Here is a 27,595-nt window from a genome sequence, read left to right as displayed (position 1 = left end):
TATGGCTAGCCATTCGTTTAGGTGGTGCACCTGGAATGTCAAGGGGAGCCACTCGCCAATCAAAAGGATAAAGATATTACTAAGTCTTAAAAAAGAAAGGGTTGTTGTAGCTCTTTTACAGGAGACACATCTACTTGATAAGGAGCACTCAAAGGTACAACAGGGTGGGTTTGGCGAGGTGTTCTTTTCATCTTTCAGCTCAAAAAGCAGGGGAGTAGCCTTCTTATCCGGAAGAATTTTCCCTTCCAAATGCTAAGCCAGATAAAAGATGAGTCTGGATGGTACATATTGATTAAAGCCCTAATAAATGGAGAGGAATACGGGATTTTGAATCTTTATTGCCCTCCGGCACACCCTTTTAAATTTGTAATGGGAGTGTTCTCTAAGTTGTTGGCTCTCTGGGTCCGCCATACAGTTATAGGAGGGGATTTTAATTGTATAATTAACCCAGAGACAGACAGGATACCTAGGAGTTCTGAGGGCATACCTTTGAGATCTAGGCAGTTGGGCAGATCTGAACAGGGAGCTGGGGCTGGTAGATGTGTGGAGGTGTCTTTATCCTGAGGGAAGAGACTTTACTTTTTATTCTAACCCACACAAGTGCCTTACCAGAATCGACATGTTTTTTGTCCCCTCGACCCTTTTGAACTCGATACTGTCCTGTAAAATGGGTAATATAACTATTTCTGACCATGCTGCAGTATATATGGAGGTTAAGACTAGTGATGATGAGATAGGCTCCCGATATTGGCGTATGCACCCTTTCCTCTTGAAGGATAGCAAGTTCATAAAATATTTTTCACAGGAATTTAAAACCTTCTGAGATATCAACTCAGGCACGGCCAGTAACCCTTTGACGATGTGGAAGACTGCTAAGGATTATACGCGAGGCTTGGTTATCTCATATTCTGCGACCCGGAAAAGACAAAATGGAGAGCACCAGCATCTGCTCAAGGCTCAGCAGAAGGCAGCTGAAACTGCGTATGCCGATAGGCCGTCCATTACCAAGCTACAGCAGATCACAGCCCTTAGGGCAACTTTGAATACTACACTCACTCAAACAGCAAAGAGGGAGATATTATTCGCAAAGCAGAAACTATTTGAATACGGTGACAAGCCTGGCAGGTATCTAGCATACCTTGCCAGAAAGAAAAAGGCTCCCTAAGCCATTGCGTCTATTAGAGAGTGCTGGTACCCTGACTTGTAATCGTAAAAAGATCAATGTAGCCTTTAGAAAGTTCTATTTTGAATTGTATAATTCGCAGGACTGTGAGGATAGAATGTGGAAGACGGAGTCTTTCTTTAAAAATCTGGCCCTCCCAGGCCTTACCTCGGAGCAGGTGTCGCTCTTGAATGGCCCCCTGACAATCCAGGAAGTACAGGAGGCTGTTAGGCAGCTTCAGAGTGGCAAAGGGCCCCTGACTCGACAGATTCCAGGCTGAGTTCTATAAAGAATTTATAGGGGAATTGGTTGGGCCACCTATAAATATGTATAATTATTCACATAGTCAGGACTGCCTCCCGCCTTCTCTGAGAGAAGCAAATATTTCTCTCATTCTTAAGAAGAGAAAGGCCCCAGATGACTGCTCTTCGTACAGACCCATATCCTTGTTAAATGTGGATTTTAAAATTCTTTCAATAATGTTAGCATTAACACTGGAGAGGGTTTTATCATTCATTATAAAAAAGGACCAGGGTTTATAAAGGGCCTCAGATCAACTAATAACATTAGAAGTTTCTTAAATATGGTACAAGCCTACCAGCAGGGAGCGATACCGGGATCAGTTATCTCCCTAGATGCAGAGAAGGCATTCCATCGGGTAGAATGGCCTACTCCTGCACCTATTGTCTATTATCTCTTTTATACGCTGGAACAATTTGGTGTTGGAGAAGTCTTTACTAAATGGGTTATAGTATTATATAATGATCCCAAAGCAGCGGTGATCACCAAAGGTTTAAGTTTGGATAGCTTTAGCATTGGCAGAGGCTGTCACCAGGGATGTCCTCTCTCACCATTATTATTTACGCGAGTGATTGAGCCGCTAGCAGAAGCTATACAAACTGACCCTTACATAATGGCTCCGGAAGTTGGATCGGGCAAGCACAACATTACTCTCTATGTGGATAATGTACTCCTTTTCTTAAGTGATCCTTTGACATCAGTGCCCCGCCTAATTCAAATGGTCAATTTATTTGATATGTTCTCAGGCTACAAAATCAATTTTGTGAAATCAGAGGCCATGCTGTTAGGAGGCCTTGCCAGTATATCCAATTTTCCGGATGGATCTTGTTTTCCCTTTAGGTGGTCATGAGAAGGTTTTCTGTACTTAGGTATTTTTATTACTCCGGCAGTTGGTCAACTGTATACAGCCAACTATACGCACATATTAGAGAAAATAAGACAGGATGTTCAACGCTGGGAAGATCTCCCGATATCTTGGCTAGGTAGAATAGCCCTAGTTAAAATGAATATTCTACCTTGTCTTCTATATCCTGTGAGAATGCTCCCCTTGATGCTACCGAGACAGGTGCTATGTAAGCTCTACGGCTGGCTCAGCTCCTTTATTTGGAGTCATAGACAGCCCCTTATCAAATTAAAAAGCTGCAGCTTCCGCAAGTAAAGGGAGGGCTGGGCTTTCCTGATTTTAGGAGGTACCAATTGAGCTCTCTGTTATCTTATGTGGCTGATTGGGTCTCTTATGACCCACAATCAATCTGCTTAGATATTGAGGCCTCCCAAGCAAAATATCCCCTCCTCAATCTACTATTTATGGACAAGATGAGAATTATTACGGATTATTGTAAAAACCCTATTGAATTAAATAAAATCAAAGCCTGGAGGATAATGCGACAAGATGAGGGTAACCTGCAAAAACCTTCTTCTCATACCCCTATAGTGGGAGCACTGGGATTCCAGCCAGGGCTGACTGATGCTACTTTCAAAATCTTGGAGTCCAGAGGTATTTGCTGTTAGGTTCGATGGGGAGGTCATGATGCCCTTTGAGCAGCTGCGCCAGACGTTTGGGCTGCCCAGCAAGGACTTTTCTCGGTATTTTCAAATACGAGACTTTATACAAAAGAAGACCACATTGATAATTAATCCTTATAAATCGGATAGGGAAAGGAGAGTGCTTTGGCCGATGGGTCCGCCCTCGATCAGTACTCTCTACTCTTTACTATGCAATAAGGTATCGAAGGACATGGAACGGTTACATAACACCTGGAGTCAAGAATTAGGGGGATGGAAATCTCCTTAGAAATGCCAGAAAGATCTCTATCTATAACAGAACTCAGCCTACTCAATTGAAGATACTTCACAGGGCTCACATGGCACCTGAACGACTTGCAAAGTTCAAGGCAGGAACATCCCCAATGTGTCCTAAATGCAAAATCGAAGTCTGCACTCTCACGCTTTGTCTGTGGACATGCCATTAGCTCTGCAGGCATTGGGCTAGAGTAGCGAATGCCTTGACAAAGATTTTGGGTACAAAGATTGGGTTGGATCCAGTGTCTCTACTCTTGCACTCCCCAAATTTCCCCTCTTTGGATGTATACAGGAGGGAATTATCCACTATCCTTTGCTTTTGTGCGAGGGAAAATATTTTAGTGAATTGGGTATCTGAAGGTTCCCCACGACTTTCAAACTGGCACAGGAAAGTCTTGGAATATATCCCCCTTGACTTCCTTACAAATATAGTGCACCAAAAAACGGAATTATTTTATAGAACGTGGCAGCCCGTTTTGAACTACATCGACACAGATGTTTTGGCCATATTGTTCAGGGCCTTTGCTTAGCTGTGGTAATGGTTCCGGCTGGTTCTGGGGTCCCCGGGAGGTAGGAATCCCGTACAAATACGGGTTTTGTTATGACTTGATATAAATCTATTTTGAATATGTATTTAGTTATTTATTTACTTATTTCTTGTCTTTTCTCCTTTTTTTATTGTCAGTAATGTATGATATCCTATTTTTATGTTTTGGTTGTTTGTAGAATAGATTAGAGGTTAGGTTTTTTTTAACCTCCTATTGGTGTTGTTATTATATTGCAAAGTGGAATACACTAGATTAGACTAGTGTATTATTTTTGTAATTTGTAAAATATCTTAAAATTCTTCTTTTTCAATAAAAATATCTATTAAAAAAAAGAGACCTAAGAGGCAACCTTTTCACGCAGTGGTTGGTGCATGTATGGAATGAGCTGCCAGAGGAAATGGTGGAAGCTGGTACAATTACAGCATTTAAAAGGCACCTGGATGGGTATATGAATAGGAAAGGTTTAGATGGAAACAGGTCAAGTGCTGGCAAATGGGACTAGATTAGGTTAGGATATCTAGTCGGCATGGACGACTTGGGCCGAGGGTCAGTTTCCGTGCTGTACATCTCTGTGACTCTCTGTGGAACTCTCGGTTCTGGAGATCAGTGAATGCTCAATCATTGGCTATGCTAAAAATAGCTGTTGGTTTAGTTTTGGATTCTAAGGGAATCCAGGGATGATGGGGATAGAGTGAGGAGGGAGAGTTAAGGTAGAAGATCAGCCACGATCTTGTTAAATGATGAAGTAGGCTCCAGATGCAGAATGGCTTATTACAGCTCCTATTTCCTGCATTCTTACATTCCATCTGAGAGTTACAGTGGGAGTTCTGCAATTACTGTGGTTAATCATTGCTGACCTCTGCTGATGGATTTGCAATGACATTTCCCCTGCCGAAAGGCATTTGAACTCTCAGTGATGCCACTCAGGTCACATAACATTGTATTTATTCCTGGGGCGACTTGCAGCTGATGAGCCAGTGAGATCATTGTCTCTGGAGCTTAGAGATTGTTAGAAAGCCCCCATTGTCTGTTGGGCATCATTGTGAAAAGTGGACTTAAATTTCAACAGTTATGGTATCTGTCTTTCTCTTCGATATCCAATAGTATTGAAACAGTATGTTTCCTGTGTTGATTTTAGCAGTTCCTTTCTGTCCGAGTAACCTTCGATAAATGGCTATTCCAGTGGTAACAGATTGGTAACTATCTATATCTACTTCCGTTCTGAAATGCCTGTCACATTGATGTGCTACCTCCTACTGTCAAAGTACATGAAAGAGAAGAGACCAGATGTTTCAGATATCCAGCATCTGGAGCACTTTGCATTTGTCTGGGAGAGTCAGGATAACTGGCCATTTCCAGATCATCAAACTGTGACTAGTTTGGTTTTAGAAGGATTAATACTGGAGTTTCAGCTATTTACAATCTACGTTACTGCCTTGGAGGAAGAGGTTGGGTGTACTGTAGACAGATTTGCTGTGGATACCAAGATAAGTTGTGAGGAAGACACAAGAAGTCTGCAAAGGGACATAGGTTGGTTTAGTGAGTGTGCAAACACTTGCCAGCTGGAATATAGTGAGGAAAACTGTGAATTGTGGGTAAGATGAATTGAAAAGCAATATATTATTTCTAAGGAGAATGCTGAGCTGCAGAGGGATATAGGTGTCCTTAATCATGAAACACAAAGGTTAGCATGTAGGTGCAGCCATTAATTAGGAAGGCAAATGAAAAATTGCCCTTTTATTGCAAGGAGGATTGAGTGTAAAAATATGGAAACCACTATGCAAAGCATTGTTGAGACTGCATCTCGAATACTTCAATTAGTTTAGTCTCCTAATGAAAGGAAGGAAATACTTACATTGGAGTCAGCTTAAAGAGATTTACTGGCTGAAAGAGTTTTAATTGTCAGGGCAGTCTGATTCTGTATTTCCTGGGGTTTAGAATCATACTGAAGGGGCTAAACAGCGAGATGCTGAGATAATGTTTCCCTTCTTATAGAGAACCTAAAACTGGAGGAACAGTTTCAGAATAAACAGTTGCATAGCTGAGACAGCAATGAGTTTCTTCTTTCAGAGCAATATTGGTCTTTGAAATTTCCAATAGCATCGTAGCCTGAATCATCGAATATTAGTAAGGCTGCCATAGCCGGATTTTTGAAAAACAAGGGAGTTGCATGTTGTGGGAAATGTGGAGGGAAGTGGCATTAAGCCACAATCAGATCAGCCGTAATCTTATTAAATGGCAGGATGGACTCAAAGGGCCAAATGGTCACCTTATGTTCTCAGAACCCAGGAGTGTGTGAGGCCTTTTGCTTTGATGTTCCTCTTTTTCTTTTCATTCCTTTTACTGGGAAGCACGCACTTGCTTTTGAAGGTTGTGTTTTCTCCATTTCCTGTGGTTAACACTGCTGCCTCACAGCGCCAGGTACCCGGGTTTGATTCCAGCCTTGGGCGACAGTTTATGTGGAGTTTGCACAGTTTGTGTGGGTTTCCTCCGGGCGCTCTGGTTTCCTCCCACAGTCCAAAGGTGTGCAGGTTAGGTGAATTGGCCGTGCTAAATTACGCATAGGGATGTGTAGGTTAGGTGCATTAGTCGGGGAAGTGTAGACTAATAGGGTATGGGAATGGGTCTGGGTGGGATATTCTTCGGAAGGTTGATGAGCACTTGTTGGGCCAATTGGCTAGTTTCCACACCAGGGATTCTATGACTTCTATGAATTCTAAAAATAGTCAATAAGCAAAACTCCCTCTCCTCACCTTGAACATATTTCTTAAAAGGGTGCAGATTCAGAAGCGGCGTTCAAATGCTCAGCAATTTCATTATTTGCAGTTCAATTTGAAGATTTATTCTTTCTGGTGGATGTTTTTATTTTTCCTACCAGGCTCTGAACTTTCAGGGCCGGCTGAAGTTCCTACATGGGCAGAATAAGAAAGCGGAGGATGGTACTCCCATCCCCCCTCAGCTGGCTCTGTTCGCCGTGGCAACACCTCTCCAGCCTCCGTCCATCCTGGAGATTCGGACCAGGAACATGATCTTCAGGACCAAGCATAAACTAGACTTCACACCACTCGCCTGCGATGCCAAGTAAGGAACTGGGAACAAAGTCGAAAGAACCACCTTTAGACTTTGGGTGTTTGACTTGTATTGCCAAAAATTGTCTCCCGTTGATGAAATGGTCCAGAATTTCCTTTGTGCCATTTGCTAGTAAATCTAGGTCAGTGATGCCACTCTTATATTTCATAGTTTCAAGGATGGAGATTTTTGAAGAGGTAATGGCAAGGGTTTAATGGCTTATCACATAGTATACATGGATTTCAAGAAGGCCATTTGATACAGAGCCTCACAACAGACTTGTGATGAAAGTTGTAGGTCATGCTAAAATCAATATTGTCTTCTCAGATTGTAGGGCTGCCCTATCACAAGAGACATGACTAGTAATGATTTAACCTGAGGACTGTCCTTCATGGTAACCTTAGCTGGAATGGGAACTGTTGTGTTCACTCTACATTGCAAACCAGCTATCCAACCAACTGAGCTAACTGATCTCCTTGCACAGTTCCTGGTATAAAAGAGTCAGTAGTAACGTGGATGTAAAATTGGCTCAGTGATTGGCAACAGAGAGTAATGGCCAATAGATATTTCTTGGGGCTGAGGAAGGTTTGTGGTGAAGTTTCCCAGGGGTCGGTATTGGGACCCTTGCTTTTCCCGATAAAGGTTAACGATCTGGATCTTGGTGTGCAGGGGGACAATTTTCATGATTTTAGAAGAATTAGAATTAGAAGAATTCTAAACTGTGAGAGGACAGTGTGGAACTCCAAAAGGACATTGATAAGTTGGTTAGTGTGGGCGGATAGTTGGCAAATGAGGTTTAATATAGAGAAGTGTGAGGTGGTGCACTTTGGTTGAAAGAACACTGAAACACAATATAAAAGGGATGCAGGAGCAGAGGGCCCTGGGTGTCTATGTGCACAGATTATTGTTGGTGAGACAGACAGAACAGTAAACAAAGCATGCAGCATTCTCAGCTTTATTAATAAGGTCATAGAGTACATGAGCTCGGAGGTGACGTTGAATTTGTATAAGGCATTTGTTAGACCTCGGCTGGAGTATTATGTATAGTCGTATTATCGGAAAAAAGCAAATTACTGTGGATGCTGGAATCTGAAACCAAAAAAGAGAAAATGCTGGAAAATCTCAGCAGGTCTGGCAGCATCTGTAAGGAGAGAAAAGAGCTGACTACCCTTTGTCAGTTAGACTTGAAACGTCAGCTCTTTTCTCTCCTTACAGATGCTGCCAGACTTGCTGAGATTTTTCAGCATTTTCTCTTTTTTGGATATTATAGGAAAGATGCAAGTACATTGTAGAGAGTGCCAAATCAATTTACTAGAATGTTTCTAGATATGACAGACTTCAGCTGAGGATAGATTGATTACTTTCTCTCTGGAGAGAAGGTGGCTGAGAGGAGATCTGATGAGGTTTTCAAAATCCTGAGTAGGTTGGAAAAAGTAGATAAGGTGAATCAGTTTCTGGTTCTAAAAGAAACAAGAATGAGAGGGCATGGATTTAAAAGTGATGTGCAAAAGAAACAAAGATGATGTGAGAAACACCTTTTCACACAGCGAGTAGTTTAGCTGCGGAATGCAGTGCCTGGAAAAATAGTGCAGGTCAGTTCAATTGAGACACTCAGGGTGACACTGGATGGATTTTCTGATAACAATGGGAAAAAGCAGGAGATTGGCACTTGTTAATAGAGCCTGATGGTCTGAATGGTCATAATAATTCTGTGATGCTGGTTAGCCTGGTGTTAGGCCCACTGCTAGTTATCTGGTGGTGATATTGCTGATTGGTTTACTGGACTACTCTCAGAGGGCAGTTAAGAGTTAACTATGTGGGTGCGTGCCTGGAATCACATATAAGCCAGGATGCGTAAAGATGGGTGTTTATCAACCAGTTGAGATGTATGGTGTTGTGTTAATTTCATTGTCACTTGAATGGATTCTGATGCAGTTGCATTATGGCATGGAGCTGGAAGTCTGCAGTCTCACTCCATCATCCTGAAGACCTGCCGAAGTCTCGGGGTCAGGATTGGGATCAGGATGAGGTTATGTGATTCAGCTAAACCCTGTGGTTACTCACATGAGTATGATGTTCTGAAAGATGTGGGGGTATGCTGATAGCTCTGCCTTCATTCATCATTCATCATGAAGTGGGACACCATGCTTGCTCACCCCTTTATAGCTGGGCCTCTGCTATGAAACCTGAGAATATTGAGGGCATGGCCAACACACCGTCAATGCTGAAGTTTCTTAAAACAAACAATCCCCTGCTTCCACCCTAAACAATAGCAAATTTACTTGAGAATTTACAAAGAAAATCATGTGGCCGCCCAGTTAGTGACTGGAATCTTGGGTCTAAGGAGAGTAGCTAACTTGGTGGAAAAATGCTAAGCATCATTCACAGTCACATGAAGACCAGGTTATGATTCCAATCTCCAGTCACTCACTTCAATGTGCTCATGGTGTTTCCACTTCACGTGGAAGCTTAGTTAAGTTCAGGCAGTAGCTATTTCATTTGCGAAGATTAATAATTGGTATTATTATCGACTGGTAACAGAAAATTGGTTTGCTTTTACAATGATTTGTATTATTGTAAAATTGCTTTTACAACAATGCATGAGTAGGTTATTTTCAATCCAGTCGATATCCTGTACTGCAGCTTGAATAATCGGAAGTGTTTTGACACAGCTCAGTAGCATCCTTATCAGGCACTTGAGTTAATGTGCAGCCTGCTTTGCTGATCAGTAATCTACATCCTGTGTTATGAATGGAAATAAGATGTTGCTGGAAGCCATTGACAAGGTCACGGTTATAGATTGTAAGAGGGAAATAGCTTTTTTTTTTAGTAATAGTTCTTGTTGGTGAAACACTTTTTGACTCTGACCCTCTGCAGTGAGGCGAAAGTCCCCTTTGTCCCAGAGGACTGTAGGACTGCTCTCAATCCAAAGGTCACTATACCTCAGGCGGGGGAAGGAGTTGGGAAGCAAGGGTTTTTCTTATTCATTTATGGAATCAGGGCATCACTGACTGGGCCAGCATTTATTGCCCATCCCTAATTTCCAAGACAGCAGTTAAGAGGCAAACACATATCTATGAGTCTGGAGTCACACGTAGGACAGACCAGGTAAGGACAGCAGAGTTTCCTTCCCTAAAGACATTAGTAAGCCAGACAGGTTTTTCCTGACAATCAACAATGGATTCATGGTCATCATTAGACTCTAATTCCAGACTTTTTAAACTTGGATCAAAGCTCCACCATCCACTGTCAGGGATTTGAACCTGGGTCTCAGGATTAACAGTCCAGCAATACTACCACTAGACTGTCACCTCCCTATCTGAAGAACCCTTCATGGTAGCCCAGAGCAGGAATTGAAGCCACACTGCTAGCATCACTCTATGTTGCAAACTATGTATTCAGCTAACTGAACTAACCAGCTTCGCTATAACTTAAGATTGCTGAAAAATTCAAAGCCAACTATTTCATTCAGGGGACCTGAGAAACATCTTGTTCCATTGAATCCCTCCACCCCTTAACTGAGGGTTTGCCCCTTGCAGATTTGAGCCAATTTCTGTTGGAGGTTTTCTCACCAGTGGGAGAGTTGTTCACTACCCAACATCTCAAAGGGGACAAAGTTGTTTTGCAGAGTCATGCTGCTTCCCAGGTTTCTGTCTGCATTGCTTAACCATTTCCTCTCTGTGCCAGGGGCAAGATTGTTCTTGGATATACGGAGGCTGAGCTCCGGGCTCGAGGAACTGGATACCAGTTTATTCACGCGGCAGATATGCTTCACTGTGCGGAAAATCATGTCCGGAGTAAGTACCCTATAAATCCCACTGCTGCCTCCATCTTTACTACACGTGCTGTATTCTCCATGTGTTGTAGTGCTTCTATGTCTAGTATCAAAACACAGAGGGGTCCTTTCAGCTTTGCTGGCTTCTGCGCAGGCCTAGTTCTGAGGAAGATACACTTGCTGGTACCCTGTTGGTGAAATGTTCAGTGAAGTTAAAAATAAATTCTATATTCGTGTCCATGGGAAGGAGTAGATGCTTGAGAAATGTTCAACATTCTGTGGGTAACACTTCCTACATGGACCCCATAGACAAATGGGGTTTGTATTAAATGTCCAACCCAGATTGTATGTTTAATGTCCTCCATTTTCAAAATATGCAGGACAAAAGGAGGTCATTTGGTCCCTTGTGCCTGCACTGGCCAGAGAGAGCCACACAGCCTAATCCTCCATCTCAGCTCTGGAACGGTAACCCTGTAGCCTCTGAAAGATTAGCTGATCAACTGTGGCCAGAATAGACGGGTCAAGATTTGGCCTGTGGCAGAAACCCGTAGCCCTGAGTAAACGTCTTCCTTGAATCAAGGGATGAGGAAGTCGTTACACTGTGTAACAGATGAGCTCTAACATTCCTGTCCCCAGGAACATAAGAGCTGGAGTCAACCATCTGACCAATGGAGACTGCTCCTCCTTCTACAGAATTATGGCTGTTATTCCACATCAACTCCACCTTCTTGCACTATCCTAAATCCCTTAATTCATCTCAGTCTTGGATATCCACTATGACTGAACAGCGACAGGTCTCTCGGGAGAGCATTCCAAAGATTTACAAGCATTTGAGTGAAGGAATCTCTCCTCATCTCAGTTGAAACAACCAGTCCTTTATTCTGAGAGGAAGCCAGAGAATCGCTGGAAAAGCGCAGCAGGTCAGGCAGCATTCAAGGAGCAGGAGAATCCTGCACCCCATAGGTACAGGATTCTGCTGCTTCTTGGATGCTGCCTGAGCTGCTGCACTTTTCCAGCAACACATTTTTCAGCTCTGATCTCCAGCATCTGCAGTCCTCACTTTCTCCTCTGGGAGCAAGCCACCTGGTTGTTAGTCCAGGATCTTGTCTTGAAAGGGACCTTGCAAAAGTGGTTTTTCCCATGCATCTGCTGCCCTTGGCCTTCTGGATGGTAGAGGTTGTGGTTTGGAAGTGCTGTCCAAGGAACCTTGGGGAGTTGCTGAAGTGCCTTTTATGGATGGTACATTGGTGATAGAAGAAGCCATGTTGAAGTTGGTGACTATGGTCTCAATTGAGAGTGTGGTGCTGGAAAAGTACAGCAGATCAGGCAGCATCCGAGGAGCAGGAGAATCAACGTTTCGGGCATAAGCCCTTCATCAGGAATGAGGCTTGTGGATCAAGGGGACTGAGAGATAAATGGGAGGGCGTTGGGATGGGGCGAAGCTGGGAATGTGATAGGTAGATGGAGGATGATGGGTCGGAGTGGAGGGTGGAGTGGATAGATGGGAAAGACGATGGTCGGGTCAAGAGGGCGGTGCCAAGTTGGAGGCCTGGGATTGGGATAATGTGGGAGAAGGGGAAATGAGGAAATTGGTAAAATGCACATTAATCCCATGTGGTTGCAGGGTCCCAAGGTGGAAGATGAGCCGTTCTTCCTCCAGGCGTCAGGTGGTTAGGGTTTGGCGATGGAGGACACCCAAGACCTGCATGTCCTTGGTGGTGTGGGAGGGGGAGTTTAAGTATTCAGCTACAGGGCAGTGGGGTTGGTGGGTGCGGGTGTCCCAGAGATGTTCTCGGAAACAATCTGTAAGTTCACATCCAGTCTCCCTGATGTAGAGAAGACCACATTGGGTACAACAGATACAGTAGATGACCTTTGTGGAGGTACAGGTAAATTTCTGATGGATGTGGAAGGATCCGTTGGGGCCTTGGACGGAGGTGGGGGCATAGTTGGGGGCTGCAGGTTTTGCACTTCCTGTGGTGGCAGGGGAATGTGCTGGGAGTGGGGTGAGGGCTGGTGGGGGGGCGTGGATCTGACAAGGAAGTCACAGAGGGTATGGTCTCTCTGGCATGCTGATAGGGGTGAGCAGAGAAATATATCCCTTGTGACGGGGTCCATTTATAGCTGGCGGAGGATGATGGGATGGAAGGTAAGGACAGGTGGGGGGTGGGGTTCTGTCCTTGTTGCATTGTGAGGGGTGGGGTTCAAGGGTGGAGGTGCAGGAAGTGGAGGAGATGTGCTGGAGGGCATCATCGACCACGTGGGAGGGGACATTGTGGTCTTTAAAGAAGGAGGCCATTTAGGATTTTCTATGGTGAAATTGGTCAGCCCGGGAACATCTCAGTCAAGCAGGGTGCTTTGTCCTGGATGGCGGCAAGCTTCTCGAGTGTTGTTGGAGCTGCACCCATCCAGGCAGGTGGGGGGATTCCATCACCCTCTTGACTTGTGCCTTGTAGATAGTGGCTTTGAGGAGTCAGGAGATGAGTGATGGTAGGTGACTTACTCCAGGATTCCATTTGCCTGACCTGCTGTTGTGGCCATTGTGGTGAAGGGCTTATGCCTGAAATGTCAACTCTCCTCCTTGGACTCTGCCTGACCTGCTGTGCTTTTCCAACGCCACACTTTTTGACTCTGACCCTCTGCAGTCCTCACTTTATCCTACTTATGGAGGTAGTCCAGTTCAGTTTCTGGTCAATGGTAACCCCCCAGGATGTTGGATGTCAGAGATTCAGGGATAGTAATCCTATTGAAAGTTTATTTGAATTATTAGAATTATTAGATTAGGGGAATTATTAGATTTTCACTTGTTTGAGAGGCATTGCCTGGTAACGTGTAGCATGAATGTCATTTGCAACTTAACAACCCACACCCTGGATGTTGTCCAGTTTTGATCCATATGGGTGCAGCCTTGTTTAATGTCTGAGAGGTCAGAATGTGATGGAGGGAAGGTCATTGATGAAGCAGCTGAAGATGGTTGGGCCCAGGACAGTACACTGGGGAACTCCTGTCGAGATGTCCTGGAGCTGAGATGACTGACCTCCAACAACTATAACCATCTTCCTATGTTCCAGGTGTGACTCCGAGTTTGACCCCTGATATTCATTGATTCTTGTATTGCTAGGGCTCCTTGATACCATGCTCTCACCTCACCTACTCTTGAACAAAGATTCTGTGGTTACCAATTCCAGTCTCCACATCCTGAACCAGAAATGTTGCAACCCTGTCAGCCAGTTCATCTCCACACTGGCCTTCTCAGTCTAAGCCCTTCTCATTATGAAGAACACCTACTCCCCACTCCATTACATGTCCATCTCTGCCCCAGGATCCATCTCTGCCACATGGGCAAACCGTTTTCTTTTGAATACCTCATCTATCCTTTGCCATCACCAGTCTCAAATGTTCCAATTAACTCCTGCCAGACCCCTGTTCTGCAGCTTCCGTGAACTTCAGCTCATCCAAACCTCTGCCTGTGCATCCCCCTTCACATCCAGCCTTGATCACTTTTCATCCTTCTTCTTCCTAACCTACGTTGCCTCCCTCAAACCTGAAATTCCTAATCTGATGTTTGAATCCCTCCATGGCCTTGCCTTTCCCTAGCTCCACCCCAATAGCTTCCTGAACTCTCTGAGCCCTCTGATTCTGACAGTCTGTCAATCTCCCGGTTGCCTTTGTACCGGTGGTGCCTTAGCCATCTCCCCTTTATTCTTGCATTTCCTCCTTCTATACGCATTCCTTTCCAGCTCTTCACATTCAAACCTATCTCTGACTACATTTTTGATCATCTGCTTCTACTATCTCTCTTCTTCAGCTTCGGTTTTCTGTGATTACACATCAAGTGAAACAGGTTGGTCTGTCTTTGCTTAAATCACTATTTCAATGCAAGTTGTCAAAAGAGGCAAAGCTGCTTGATTGAATGGATTTTATACCATTTTTCTCCTCCTCCTCGTCTTAGCGGACCAGGATGTTTTTTGTAGTTCTTATGAAGTCAGCGTCGATGATCAGCATTGTGAGCTTTAATCCAGAGTAACTTTCACTTTACACCATTCAGTTAGCACTCTCAGGGCAGGTATAGAGAGGAAGTTTATTAGTTCAGAGGGGAAGTAAAGCTCTCTCTACCTCAGTTCAATGACGCATTGCTACTCAAGCTGTAGCCATCGGGAACGATAGACCAGGCTGAGACTTTTTTCAGCAGAGAAGACAAAACTGTGGTGAGTGGGGTGTGAATATAATAGTGGGTTTTAAATTATTTGACTGGGGAGATGTGTTGCTGGAAAAGCGCAGCAGGTCAGGCAGCATCCAAGGAGCAGGAGAATCGACATTTCGGGCATGAGCCCTTCCGAAGGGCTCATGCCCGAAATGTCGATTCTCCTGCTCCTTGGATGCTGCCTGACCTGCTGCGCTTTTCCAGCTACACATTTTCAGCTCTGATCTCCAGCATCTGCAGTCCTCACTTTCTCCTAGACTGGGGAGACACAGAGAATGTCATTCCGCCGGCAAGAAGATGTAAAATTATAGGTCATAAATGAAAGGGAGTCACTTATAAATGCAATAAGGAAGGCAGGAGAAATTTCTTTCATCAGAGGGTGGTGAGAGTGTGAAATGTGCTACCAGAGAGCAGTTGAGGTGAATGCTATTGATGTGGCTACGGGATGGTGGATATGTGGGATGAAGGAGTAAAAGGATAGGGTGAGATGGAGTCAGAATGGAGGAGGGTGATGTTTGTATGGAACATTATGACCAGAATGAGCCGCTTATCCCAAATGGTTCTTAATTTCAGTGTAACTGCAATAAACCTCACCCTAACTATGAATAAGTCAGATTGTACATTTATGTCATTTTATAGAGCAGGCCCACTCAGTCCAGCTACCGTGTTAAGACTGGACCAAACTCATTTCACCTTAAAAGTGTTCGTAGCTATCAGGCAAAGAGGCTTGCTTCCCTCCATGTGGAGGTGCTGATGATGGACAGAGTCAGCAGTGACTTCACCTGATGAAGGGGCAGCGCTTTGAAAGCTTGTGATTTCAAATAAACCTGTTGGACAAGAACCGGGCATCGTGTGACTTCCGACCCCTTCCCTTCTGGTTTGGGACGCACTTAAAACCCAGGGACTGGGCATGAAAAGATTAAACTTTTATCCTGAGGCTCTGATCCTACCACTGGGATGAGAGACAGGGCCAAAACATTCCATTCTCTTAGGACCCCAACCCTGGAAACCATTCCCCTCCCCCCCCCCCCCCCCCCCCCAACAAGATTCTAACTTGTTTTTTCCTTAGTGTCAACTCAAGCCAGAGAAAAGAGTATGTTGATTTGCGCCTGGCCCCAAGTACTGTAGCAACATCATGTTTAATTTGGATTCTAATCTAAATCCCAAAGGTGGACAATGTCACTGTCAAAAAGCCAAGCTGTGTGGGATTGGATGAATGCTAGTAAATCTACTGTTTGCTCCCTTCCCATTGTCAATAATTCAGCTGGAGGTTTGGGGACAAAGCCATTAAGCCCACTCCACAGCTCACTGAAGGCTTGACATCTGGGGATGGTCTTTTTGGGGAGGGGGGGGGCAACATTTAAAGTTTACTGATGTTAAACACTGCCACAGAATATGAGCAAACAACATTCCAGCCTTGGGCAACTGTCTGTGTGGGGTTTGCACATTCTCCCCGTGTCTGCGTGGGTTTCCTCCGGGTGCTCCGGTTTCTTCCCCGCAGTCCAGTGATGTGCAGGTTTTGTGAATTGGCCATGCTCAATTGCCCGTAGTGTTAGGTGCATTAGTCAGGGGTAAATATAGGGTAGGGGAATCGACCTGGGTGGGTTACTCTTCAGAGTGTTGGTGTGGACTTGTTGGGCCAAAGGGCCTGTTTCCATACTGTAGGGAATCTAATCTAATCTAATCTAAATAGAAAACAGCTGCATATAGTCAGCGAGACAGACCGAGACCCAGAACGATGAAAACAATAGCCTGCCATTTATGGAAAGAAAGAAAAATTCAGCTTCCATTCCTTTCCATCTACTTGGCTATCACACTACCCAGACCCTAACCTGAAAACCTGTTTGCAATCCAGCCGAATAAATCAGCCGCAGGGATTTACGGGAAGCTGTGTGCTTTTGTTGGCACACATTCTCTCTACTCTCCTGCATTCCAGATAAATCCTGGGTAGCAAATGTTGACCCTGAGCAAGCACATTGTCTATTGAGGCACCTTTCTGTTGGGATACAGAGGGAGGAGCAGAGAAGGCTGACCCTGCTCCCAGATGGCCTGCCGATCTCCTGGCATGACTCAGCCTCCGGTTATTTTTCATCGAGGTCAGATTGGAGGGGGTGGGGTGGGGGGGGGGGGAGGGGTGGAGTGTTTTGGTGGTTAATTGCCTGGCAGCAGCCAGAAAGCCAATTAGGCCAACTTAAAAATCCCAACACATCAAAATCTGTCTGGGATTTTCCAAGCTGGCAACTCCTACCAGATATAACCAAAACCTGATGAACTGAGCAGGCCTCATGGGAGCAGAGCTGGGGTGAAGGTGGGAGGGATCGGGGGGCAGGGGGTGAGGAATCAGCCATCATTTGGGGGCGGCACGGTGGCACAGTGGTTAGCACTGCTGCCTCACAGCGCCAGAGACCTGGGTTCAATTCCCGCCTCAGGCGACTGACTGTGTGGAGTTTGCACGTTCTCCCTGTGTCTGTGGGTTTCCTCCGGGTGCTCCGGTTTCCTCCCACAGTCCAAAAATGTGCAGGTCAGGTGAATTGACCGTGCTAAGTTGCCCGTAGTGTTAGGTGCAGAGGTAAATGGAGGGGAATGGGTCTGGGTGGGTTGCACTTCGGCGGGTCAGTGTGGACTTGTTGGGCCGAAGGGCCTGTTTCCACACTGTAAGTAATCTAATCATTGCCTCCCTGAATTTAATACTTCCTCTGCAGCCAGGTTTGCCCGAGGGGCAGGCTTGTGGCCTGGAGTGTTTTCTCTTCTGCAGTGATGCACTGATAACTGCTTTGATTTCTGGTCATACAAGCACTCTTCAGAGAGGGTCTGCTGAGCTGTCAATCCAGTTGGCCTGCTACACTCCCTCCAGAATTGGAAGTCCACCCATTCCCTTTGACTGGACAGGGGCAACTGAGCTGCCTTCACAATCAGTCCGAGTTCCACCCTGCATCATTGCTGGACACCCAGCGTTGCATCTCATCCCAGTGGTGGGATCACAGCCTCAGGATGCCCGAGTCCTGCGTTTTAAGTCCATCCTAAGCTGGACGGAAGGAAGCCTTTTTATTCATTTACAGGATGAGGGTGTCACTGGCTCGGCCTAGTCCCTAATTACCCAGAGGGCAGTTAAGGGTCAAGCACATTGCTGTGGGTTTGGAGTCAGGTGTAGGCTGGACCAGGTAAGGACAGCAGTTCCCTTCCCTAAAGGACATCAGTGAACCAGATGGGCTTTTCCAGACAATCAAAAATGAATTAATGGTCTCCGTTAAGCTCTTAATTCCAGATTTTTATTGAATTCACATTCCACCATCTGCCGTGGTGGGATTCAAATCCGGGTCCTCAGAACATAGCCTGGGTCTCTGGATTAACAATCTAGCCACTATACCACTAGGTTGTCATCTCCTCCGAGTGAGTTTGGTCCAGACTTAACTCAGTGGTTGGAGTGAGTGGGCCTGCTCTATAAAACGACATGCATCTGGCACAAATGTACAATCTGACTTATTCATAGTTCGGGTGAGGTTTATTGCGGTTACACTGAACTTCAGGACTGTTCAGGATAAATGGCCCATTCTGGTCTTTAAGTTCCATATAAGCATCCCCCCACCCCATCCTGACTCCATCTCATTCTACATTTTTATTTCTTGCTCCCACATCAATCCATAAATGCGTCAATACTATTCACCTCAACTGTTCTCTGGTAGCAAATTCCACATTCTTCTACTGTGTACCTAATCTTCTTGAGACTGACTTGTACATGGCAGAAGTTTTCTTAATATTGAAGTTAAGATATATGGTTAAGCCAAAGTTAAAACAGCTGTACATAAAACCTGATTTACAGAGTCATAGAGTCATACAGCATGGAAATAGATCTTTCGGTCCAACTCGTCCATGCTGTCCAAGTTTCCCATCCTAAACTAATCCCACTTGTTTGCATTTGGTGCTTATCCCTCTGAACCGTTCCTCTTTGTGTACTTATCCAAATGTCTTTTAAGTGTTGCAACTATACCTGCATCAACCACTTCCTTTGGCAGTTTATTCCACTTGCGAATCATTCTTTGTGTGAAAAAATTGCCCCTCAGGTCTCTTTTAAGTCTTTCTCCTCTTACCTTAAAATATGATCCCTAATTTTGAACTCCCCCACCATGGGGAATGACCTTTGCTATCACCTTAGCTGTGCCCGTCATGATTTTATAAACCTCTCTAAGGTCACCCTCTTAACCTCCTATCCTCCAGTGATAGAAGTCCCAGCCTATCCAGCCTCCCCTTTTAACTAAACTTTTCATTCCCGGCAACATCCTGGGAAATCTTTTATGGGGCCTCTCCAATTTAATAATTTCCTTCTTATAGCAGGGCAACCAGATTTGGACACAGTACACCAAAACTGGTCTTGCCAACATCCTGTACAAACTCAACATGACTTCCCAACTCTCAATAGTCTGAGCATGAGCAATGAAGGCAAGTGCACTAAATGCCTTCTTAAGCAACCTGCCTACCTATGACGCAAATTTCAAAGAATTACATACTTGAACCCCTAAGTCTTTCTGTTCAGCAACACTACCCAGAGCTCTACCATTAACTGTATTAGTCCAGCCTTTCTTTGTTCTGCCAAAATGCAATACCTAGTATTGATCCAAATTAAAGTCTGTTGACCATTCCTCAGTCCTTTGGCCCAATTGATCAAGACTTGGGAGGAGATGACTCTGATGGCAAGATCTGAAATATGATGTTGCTCTAGATACCATGCTAAACCATATACATGATATTGCTTGAAGGTCTAGCTCCTGCTCTGTACCGTGGACTGACAGAGGTTAATTGTGCCACCTATATTGTCAGCCCTCCAGCAGCAAATCTCTGGGGCATATGACAGTCCTGTAGATCCCAATTGCCGATCCCAATTGCTACACTGTATGAATGTGGCTTTCTGCTTGCAAACAAGGCCTCACACTGTTGAATACAAGGGAACTGCTTCAGTGTTAGATATGAACAGTAACTCATGGGAGGTACCAGCGAACACCCAAACCCCATCTGAACTGTACCCTGGTGTGAGTCAATGCTTTCAGGCAAGATGTCAGTTTTGACATGATTTTGAAGGTGAATTTGCTCATTCAGTTCTTGGAGGATTGGAAACAAAAAAGGTCATGTGAGCTGCAGTGAACAAGGGTGACCCAGGATCGGTCATTGCCTATCACAACAAATGCTACACAACAGTCAGCTAAGGTGTCCCCATTTTCTGACTTCAGAAGCCATGATTTTGCCTACACTGGGTGTGTAAATCACACTGCCCTCTTTTTCAACCTACAACTCACATTGGAAGTCAAACTCAACCTATCACTCAACAGAGAGAGGGTTTATTTCTCAGTATAACTTAGGAGCAAAAGATAAGCAAAGGACAGAAGCTCCTTTCTGCATCAGATACTGATGACATTTCAGACTGCCGAGCACTAATTAACCATGCCGACTTTTATACTCGACATACAAGTCAACTCCTATTTCTGGGCTGATTGTTTTCGTGGTATAGAAGGCCAATTTACATGCCGACATACCTATAGCACTTTCTACTGAGACTGAGTGAGGAAAACTGGATTGCTCGAGTATCGTGGATTATGGAACAGGAACTGGAAATATTGGGAACCATCAGGCAGTCAGTGTGCACGGAACCAAGGAGTTAGCATTTCATGTGTGGATCCTTTGTCAACTTTAGGTGAAATAATCGAGGAAGATAGGTGTGGAGAAGCTGCACAGCACAAAATTAATGCAGTCACCAATTTCAAATAATTAGTGGAAAATAACATTTTCACCGAAATTAGGCCCAGTAATGGTTTCATCCAAGCCACTTCAATGTGCAGCTGGGTGTGATGTAATGGGTGGATTTAACATCTGCTCACATTTGTGGTTTTGGATGTGTCAGTTCTTCCACTTTAGGAACTTAGGCAATCATAAATGCTACAATGTATATAACAACAACTTGCATTGATATGGCACTTTTAACACCCCAGGATGCTTCGCAGGAGTGGAATCAAACAATATTTGCTTTGACTTGACTTATTGTTACATGTAGAGTGAAAAGCTTTGTTTGCGAACAATACACTCAGGTCATAGTCAGCAAGGACTTACGATCATAGAGTGAAAAAGTCTTGGATAGAGTGAGGCATGCAGGTTACACTGCGGGGGACATGCACGAGGCAAGAACAACATTATTTGAAGTTAGAGAGTCCATTCATCAGTGTAATAACAGTCAGGAAGAAGCTGGTGCGTGCGTTCAAGCTTCTGTATCTTCTGCCTGACGGAAGAAGCTTTAGGAAAGCATTACTGGGGGTTTTGATGATGTTGGCAGCCTTTCTGCCGCAACACGAAGTGTAAATGGAGTCCGTGGTTGGAAGGTTGGCTTCTTGATGGTCAGGGCTGTGCACACAACCTTCAGTAGTTTCTTACCGTCCTGGGCAGAGCAGTTACTGTCCCAGGCCATCATGCACTCAGACAGTTTACCTTCTATGGCGCAGCTGTAAAAGCCACACAGCTTGACATCAGGGCATCTGATCAAAAGCTTGGTTGAAGGGGTAGGTTTTAAGGGTGGAAGCAGAACATTCAGCTCATACCAACCCTCTGGAAAAGCATTCCTCTCAGACCCACCCACCGACCCTATCCCTGCATTTCCCATGGCTAATTCACTCAGCCTACACATCCCTGGACACTATGGGCAATTTCTCATGGCCAATCCACCGAACCTGCACATCTTGATACTGTGGGAGGAAACCGGAGCACCCAGAGAAAAGCTGCGCAAACGCAGGAAGAATGTGCAAACGCCACACAGACTGGAATTGAACCCATGTCCCTGGCACTGAGAGGCAGCAGGGCTAACTACTGTGCAACTGTGCTGCCTTCAAGGGAGAGAGGGAGAGATGGGAAGGTGTCAGGAGCAAATTCCCACATACGGGGCCCATGACACTGAAGGCACGGCCACCAGTAATCAAGTGATGAGAAGTAAGGATGCTGCAAAGGCCAGGATTACAGTGTAGGTATCTCGGAGGAATGTGGGGCTGGAGAAAATTATAGATATAGGGAAGGGTGTACAGGGAGGCAATTTGAAAACAGGGATAAGAATTTTAAGTTTGAGGCCATTTTCAATCATAGGTTGAAACCTACTAATCATACTTTATACTTATAATCACTATTCTTTGACTTTTTCTGTTTTCATAACTTGTTGTTTGTTCTTTCTCTAACTGCCTTGAATCTTGGTGCTTAGTGTATATTAAACGAACAGACTTCCATAAGCCTGCATTTGAGGTTTTGCTAGAATATCAGGTTGAATTCTACCACTATGGAACCAATTGCAGTTTTTCTTTTGTAATCTGAATGGATCTGATTTATTTCTGTTTTTCCAGATATAGCATTCTTAAAGCAATAAGCTATGAAATCACCCAGCTCTAGTTAAGAATATCAGCCTTTCTGGTTCCGACACGTGTTATCCATGGAACTACTGTAAGGGAGGGCTCAGAGTCCTGGAAACTTACTGGAAACTTTAATTATTAAGCTTTCAACTTGCCTTTAAATAGCCAAAACATGTAATCTTGCTGCTCTGTTTATGATGGTGTAAAGACATAGCAACCAAAGAAAATCTCTCCTGACCCTGGCTGTCCAAATGCTTTCTGATGATTTTTTCTGTTGCTGCCTAGCCCCATTTAGCTAATGCCAGCAAGATGATGGAAATTAGACAGAATGTACTGTTCTGGCAGGTTTTCACCCCAATAGAGGCTTCCTGCCTTTATTCCTGATGAAGGGCTTTTGCCCGAAACGTCGATTTTCCTGCTCCTCGGATGCTGCCTGACCTGCTGTGCTTTTCCAGCACCACTCTGATCTAAACTCTGGTCTCCAGCATCTGCAGTCCTCACTTTTGCCTAGGTTTTCACCCCAACCAGCCCATAACATCATCTGTGGCCAAGATGAGACTCCATCCTCCTGCCTAATTTCACAACACCCGAATATCCCTCCTTTCTCCTGTATTTACCTAACATCTCCTGAAATGTCCTGATACTGTTCACCTCAGCCACTCCCTGTGGTAGAAGCATTCACACACTCACTATTCTATAAGTAAAACAGAATCCCTACAGTATGGAAGCAAGCCATTTGATCCATCAAATCCACACCAAAACTCTGAAGAGCATCCAACCCAGGTCCACCCTATAATCCTACCTAACCTACACATCCCTAGACACCGTGGGCAAGTTAGTGTGGTCAATTCAACTAACCTGCGCATCTTTGGATTGTGGGAGGAAACCAGAGCACCTGGAGGACACCCATGCACACACTGGGAGAATGTGCAAACTCCACACACACACTCACCTGAGAGCAGAATTGAACCTGGGTCCCTGGCGCTGTGAGGCAGCAGTGCTAACCACTGAGCCACCCCAATGTTCTTCTTTCTTGGATTTATTAATGACTATTTCATATTTAGGGCCTCAGGTTTTAATTTCCTACCTACCCAGTTACTTACTTACACATCCCCCCCACCTGCCCACCATCACTGCCGAATCAACTCCATGCGGACTTTCGCAAATCTCTTCACAATTTTTTAACTCAGTATTAGTCGCTCCCTTCTTTTATGGTGAAAAGTCCCCAAGTCTGCTCAGTCTTTCAATGTGAAAATACACTGAAACCAGGGTGACATTACCCAGTGGCAGAGTGCAAAGCCAGCTGCATACTGCAATATGTCGGAATGTCAGCACTGAGCTGAAACAACAAGGCTATCCCTGCCACTCCACAAATCATTCTTCTATCTGCACCCACAGCTCCTGCTCACAGCAAAGTGTCACTGAAATGCTGCGGATGGGCCGTGGTATGATGTGGTTTCCTGTTCTCACATCATTGAATTGTCAGAGTCTGACTCATTGTGCTGGTTCACCCTTTTTTTTGCAGTGTAAATTACTACAATTGACTGAAATCTGTCATTCTTGCAAATTTGCCGTGATGAAATGTGTCTCTTTTCAGCAATGTAAAATTATTCTAGGTCCTGAACTAACTCTGTCAACCATGCTGAGTCTGTAAGATTGATGACTGGAGAATGAGAAAATTTTGTTGGAGAGACCAGCTCCACCCTGTGAGAGGCAGCAACATTGATTCACCCTCGGACGACTGTCTGTGTGGAGTTTTTGTATTCTCCACTTGACTGCGAGGGTTTCCTCTGGGTGCTCCAGTTTCCCCCCACAATCCAAAGATTGTGCAGGTTAGGTGGATCGGCCACGCTAAATTACCCATAGTGTTCAGGGATGTGTAGATTAGCCGGATTAGCCATGGGAAATGCAGGGTTACAGGGATAGGGTAAGGAGGTGGGTCTGGGCGGGATGCTCTTCGGAGGGTCGGTGCGGGCCTGATGGGCCAAATGGCCTGCTTCCACACTGTAGGGATCCTATGATTGTAATTGGAATTTTCTGCCTTGCACTGCATATCCAGAAGGACAGCTCTGACTCAGCTGGGCTCCTCTGTCTGCAGCAGATGGAAAACTACAGTTTGTGCCTGAACCTGCTCTGTGGGAGAGAGATAAGCAGCCTCCATCTGGAAGCGTTTTCCCTTTGTCAGCCCCAACCATTTTACTTTGGAATTCCTCCTACGAGATATTCATATTGAGTCCCCTTGTGTGGAGAAGGATTTGAGGAAAGGAATCTGATGCACTGTCTGCAGCAGGTTATTGGTGTCAGATTGAAGGCTATGGTTCTCTAAAACTTCAACCAGATCTGTCTTAGTGCTGCTGCTTCTGGTATCATATCCTCAATACAAGTAACTGTGCATTCGCCCCGTTAGAGTTAATAATAAATCTGTCAACCTTTCTGAGTTGGACATTAGTTATCCACAAGCTTAGCTACGTCCTCAGTGAGCTTCCAATCCAGACTGCAAGTTCATTCCTCGCAGTGTAACACCCTCCTCAGTGAAGGTCCATAACAGCAGCAGGAGAGATACACTATTATTTAGTTTTGCCTCACTATCTTAGTGAACAGCAGACATTCATCAATGGTCAATCTTCCTTGATTTAGCATACTATAGCATTTTCTCCAACATCACAAAGTTTTATTCAGGTCACAAAGTTGCCAAATTGATTAGTCTGAGTTTCATCAAGCCCGCACCGTTGAGGAAAATATCCAATCATATCAAATTTTGATTCATTGATTCATACAGTGCAGAAAAGGCCCTTCGGCCCATTGAGTTTACACTGATTGAGTGTTTTGAGGAAGTTATGAAAATGATTGGTGATAGCAGTGCAGTAAATGTTTATTTGGATGTCAGCAAAGCCTTCATCAAGATTTTGCATGATAGACTAATTAGTAACGTTAGGTTACATTGGATTCAGAATGAGCTTGCCAATTGGATACATAATTGGCTTAACGGCAGGAGACAGCGAGTAATGGTGGAGAGTTGCTTTTTGGACTGGGTGTCTGTGACCAGCGGTTTTCCACAGGGATTAGTTCTGGGTCCTCTTTTGTTCATCATTTATATAAATTGTTTGGATGACAATATAGAGGCATGGTTAGTAAGTTTGCAGATGACACCAAAATTGGTGACATAGTAGACAATGAAAGAAGGTTTTCTAAGATCACAAAGGAATCTTGATCAAATGGGTCAATGGCCTGAGAAATGCTAGATGGAGTTCAATCTTGATAAATGTGAGGTATTACATTTTGGAACAACAAACCAGAGTAGGGCTTATACAATTAATGGCCAGGCCTTGGTAGTTTTGTAAATTCAGGTACATAATTCTTCAAAGTTTGCGTCACATATAGACAGGTTGGTTACAAAGGCATTTGGCAAACCTGTCTTCATTGCTCAGTCCTTTGAGGAGAGGAGTTGGGACATTGATTCGAGATCCTGGAGAGTGACAGGCGAGTGGTCTATTAGCATGGATTATCACCGTTATTACCCTTATTGCTACCTTATCCACCCTCATTAATAAAGAGGTTCCCATTCTTCCACCACTGGAGGGAAACCAGGTGATTGGAATTCCCGAGGTAAAATTCGGAGCAATTCCGGGTTGCCGATTGCTCCTCTGGGCTTCATTTTGGAGACCGGGAATCAACATCTCAGGACACACTCTGTGGGCAGCAGGCAAAGGTGTTTCCCTCCCCTCCCCTCCCCTCCACAGACATTGGCAGTGTCCACGTTTGCAATGCACTGGCACCTCTCACTGTAAGGCTGCTGCCTTTTTGTGCTTTGATCCCTCAGCCAGATCTTAAATGCTCACGGTATCTCAGTCCTGGGCTTCCTGTTCAGTGCAGCTAGAAAGCTAGGTAACTTGCCATGGCAGCCAGCAGTCGTCAGGTAAGAGGGTGGACAGGTAGGTGTGAAGCACGGTGCTATCTCAACGTTACACTGATAGCGTGCGCTGGCAGGCTGTTCAAGACAACACTGCATACGCGAGTTTTGAGAAGATTTGTAGCTCAGGTTGAGGTTCTGGATGTAGGTTTGCTTGCTGAGCCTTCCAGCTAAGTGAGCAAACCCACATCCCAAACACTGCATCTCACCAGTCTTCCGAAGAGGAAGATGAGATCATTGCACAGGGAGAGCATCTCCTCCAGCCTGAAAGAGTAGTGCAGCATCAGATACAACAAGCCAGTTAACTGATATCCAGCTCCTGTCAATGTGAGCTGGATGCAGTATTTACACATTGACTGTAAATTTGTTCACGCTGCAAAAGTAAGTGGGCCCTATATATCACCAGAAGCAAATGCAGTTTTTCTCATTGCCAGTCTTCTTCGCTTTTTGACCTGTTCTTCAATAAAATATAATGTTTTCAGCCTTCCACGCTGAAAAATGTGAAGATGGCATGCTATGCTGGGCATTAGGGAAACAGTAGCCCTCCCTTAGACAGGCCTGAAACATGGTGCGGTGCTAAGGACAGGCTAGACTGACAATTGGTTTATCGGATGATGCTGTAGAAGTGCACACAGTTATGAATGTGAGCTTCTATTTGTAATGAAGTTTTACCTGTTCCACCTTTGTGCTTTGAGAAATTCTTTCTCAGTTCCCAATCGCAGCATCCTGGTGGTACAGTGCACTCATAACGGGATGAGCTCCAGAAAACTGCGGGAAATTCACAGGAAAGCCTCCGTGAATCTCTCCGAGTCAAGGTTGGCTAGACTTCACCTCAAGGTTTCCAATCTGTGCCTGTAATGCATTGAAGTGCGATTGCAACAATAACTTGTCAAAAGACTTCTACATATTTTTAGACTCGCTTATTCCCTTTTCTAATTTCACCAAAGGTTTTGTTCTTTGTTCCCATCAAATCAAACCTACCTGATCATTCTTGATTTTGTTTCATTGCGAAAAATGTTTTGATTTTGGTCCCCGCCTTCTCTTCAGATGTTTGGAATATTTAGATACTAATTGATTAGAAATTAGACAATAGACAATAGGTGCAGGAGTAGGCCATTCTGCCCTTTGAGCCTGCCCCACCATTCAATATGATCATGGCTGATCATCCTCAATCAGTATCCTGTTCCTGCCTGATCTCCATTACCCTTGATTTCACAATCCTTGAGAGCTCTATTCAACTCTTTCTTAAATGAATCCAGAGAGTGGGCCTCCACTGCCCTCTGGGGCAGAGCATTCCACACAGCCACCACTCTCTTGGTGAAGAAGTTTCTCTTCATTTCTGTCCTAAATGGCCTACCCCTTATTTTTAAGCTGTGTCCTCTGGTTCGGCACTCACCCATCAGTGGAAATATGTTTCCTACTGCCAGAGTGTCCAATCCTTTAATAATCTTATA

General features: G+C 44.7%; 1 protein-coding gene across 1 annotated transcript in view; it reads left to right on the top strand.

The window, feature by feature from the left end:
* LOC122551357 (aryl hydrocarbon receptor-like) overlaps positions 1 to 27,595 on the top strand; it is a 163,061-nt gene that overhangs the window by 117,029 nt on the left and 18,437 nt on the right. The window contains exons 7-8 of the mRNA XM_043693099.1: positions 6,692 to 6,894; positions 10,570 to 10,679. Of these exons, the coding sequence (XP_043549034.1) occupies positions 6,692 to 6,894; positions 10,570 to 10,679 (313 nt within the window). The remainder of the gene's footprint in view (positions 1 to 6,691; positions 6,895 to 10,569; positions 10,680 to 27,595) is intronic.

This window comes from Chiloscyllium plagiosum, chromosome 7 (genome assembly GCF_004010195.1).
Source record: "Chiloscyllium plagiosum isolate BGI_BamShark_2017 chromosome 7, ASM401019v2, whole genome shotgun sequence".
In the NCBI taxonomy this organism is placed as follows: Eukaryota; Metazoa; Chordata; class Chondrichthyes; order Orectolobiformes; family Hemiscylliidae; genus Chiloscyllium; species Chiloscyllium plagiosum.
The sequence above is the reverse complement of the archived record's forward strand: the minus strand, read 5'-3'. Positions and strand labels throughout refer to the sequence as shown.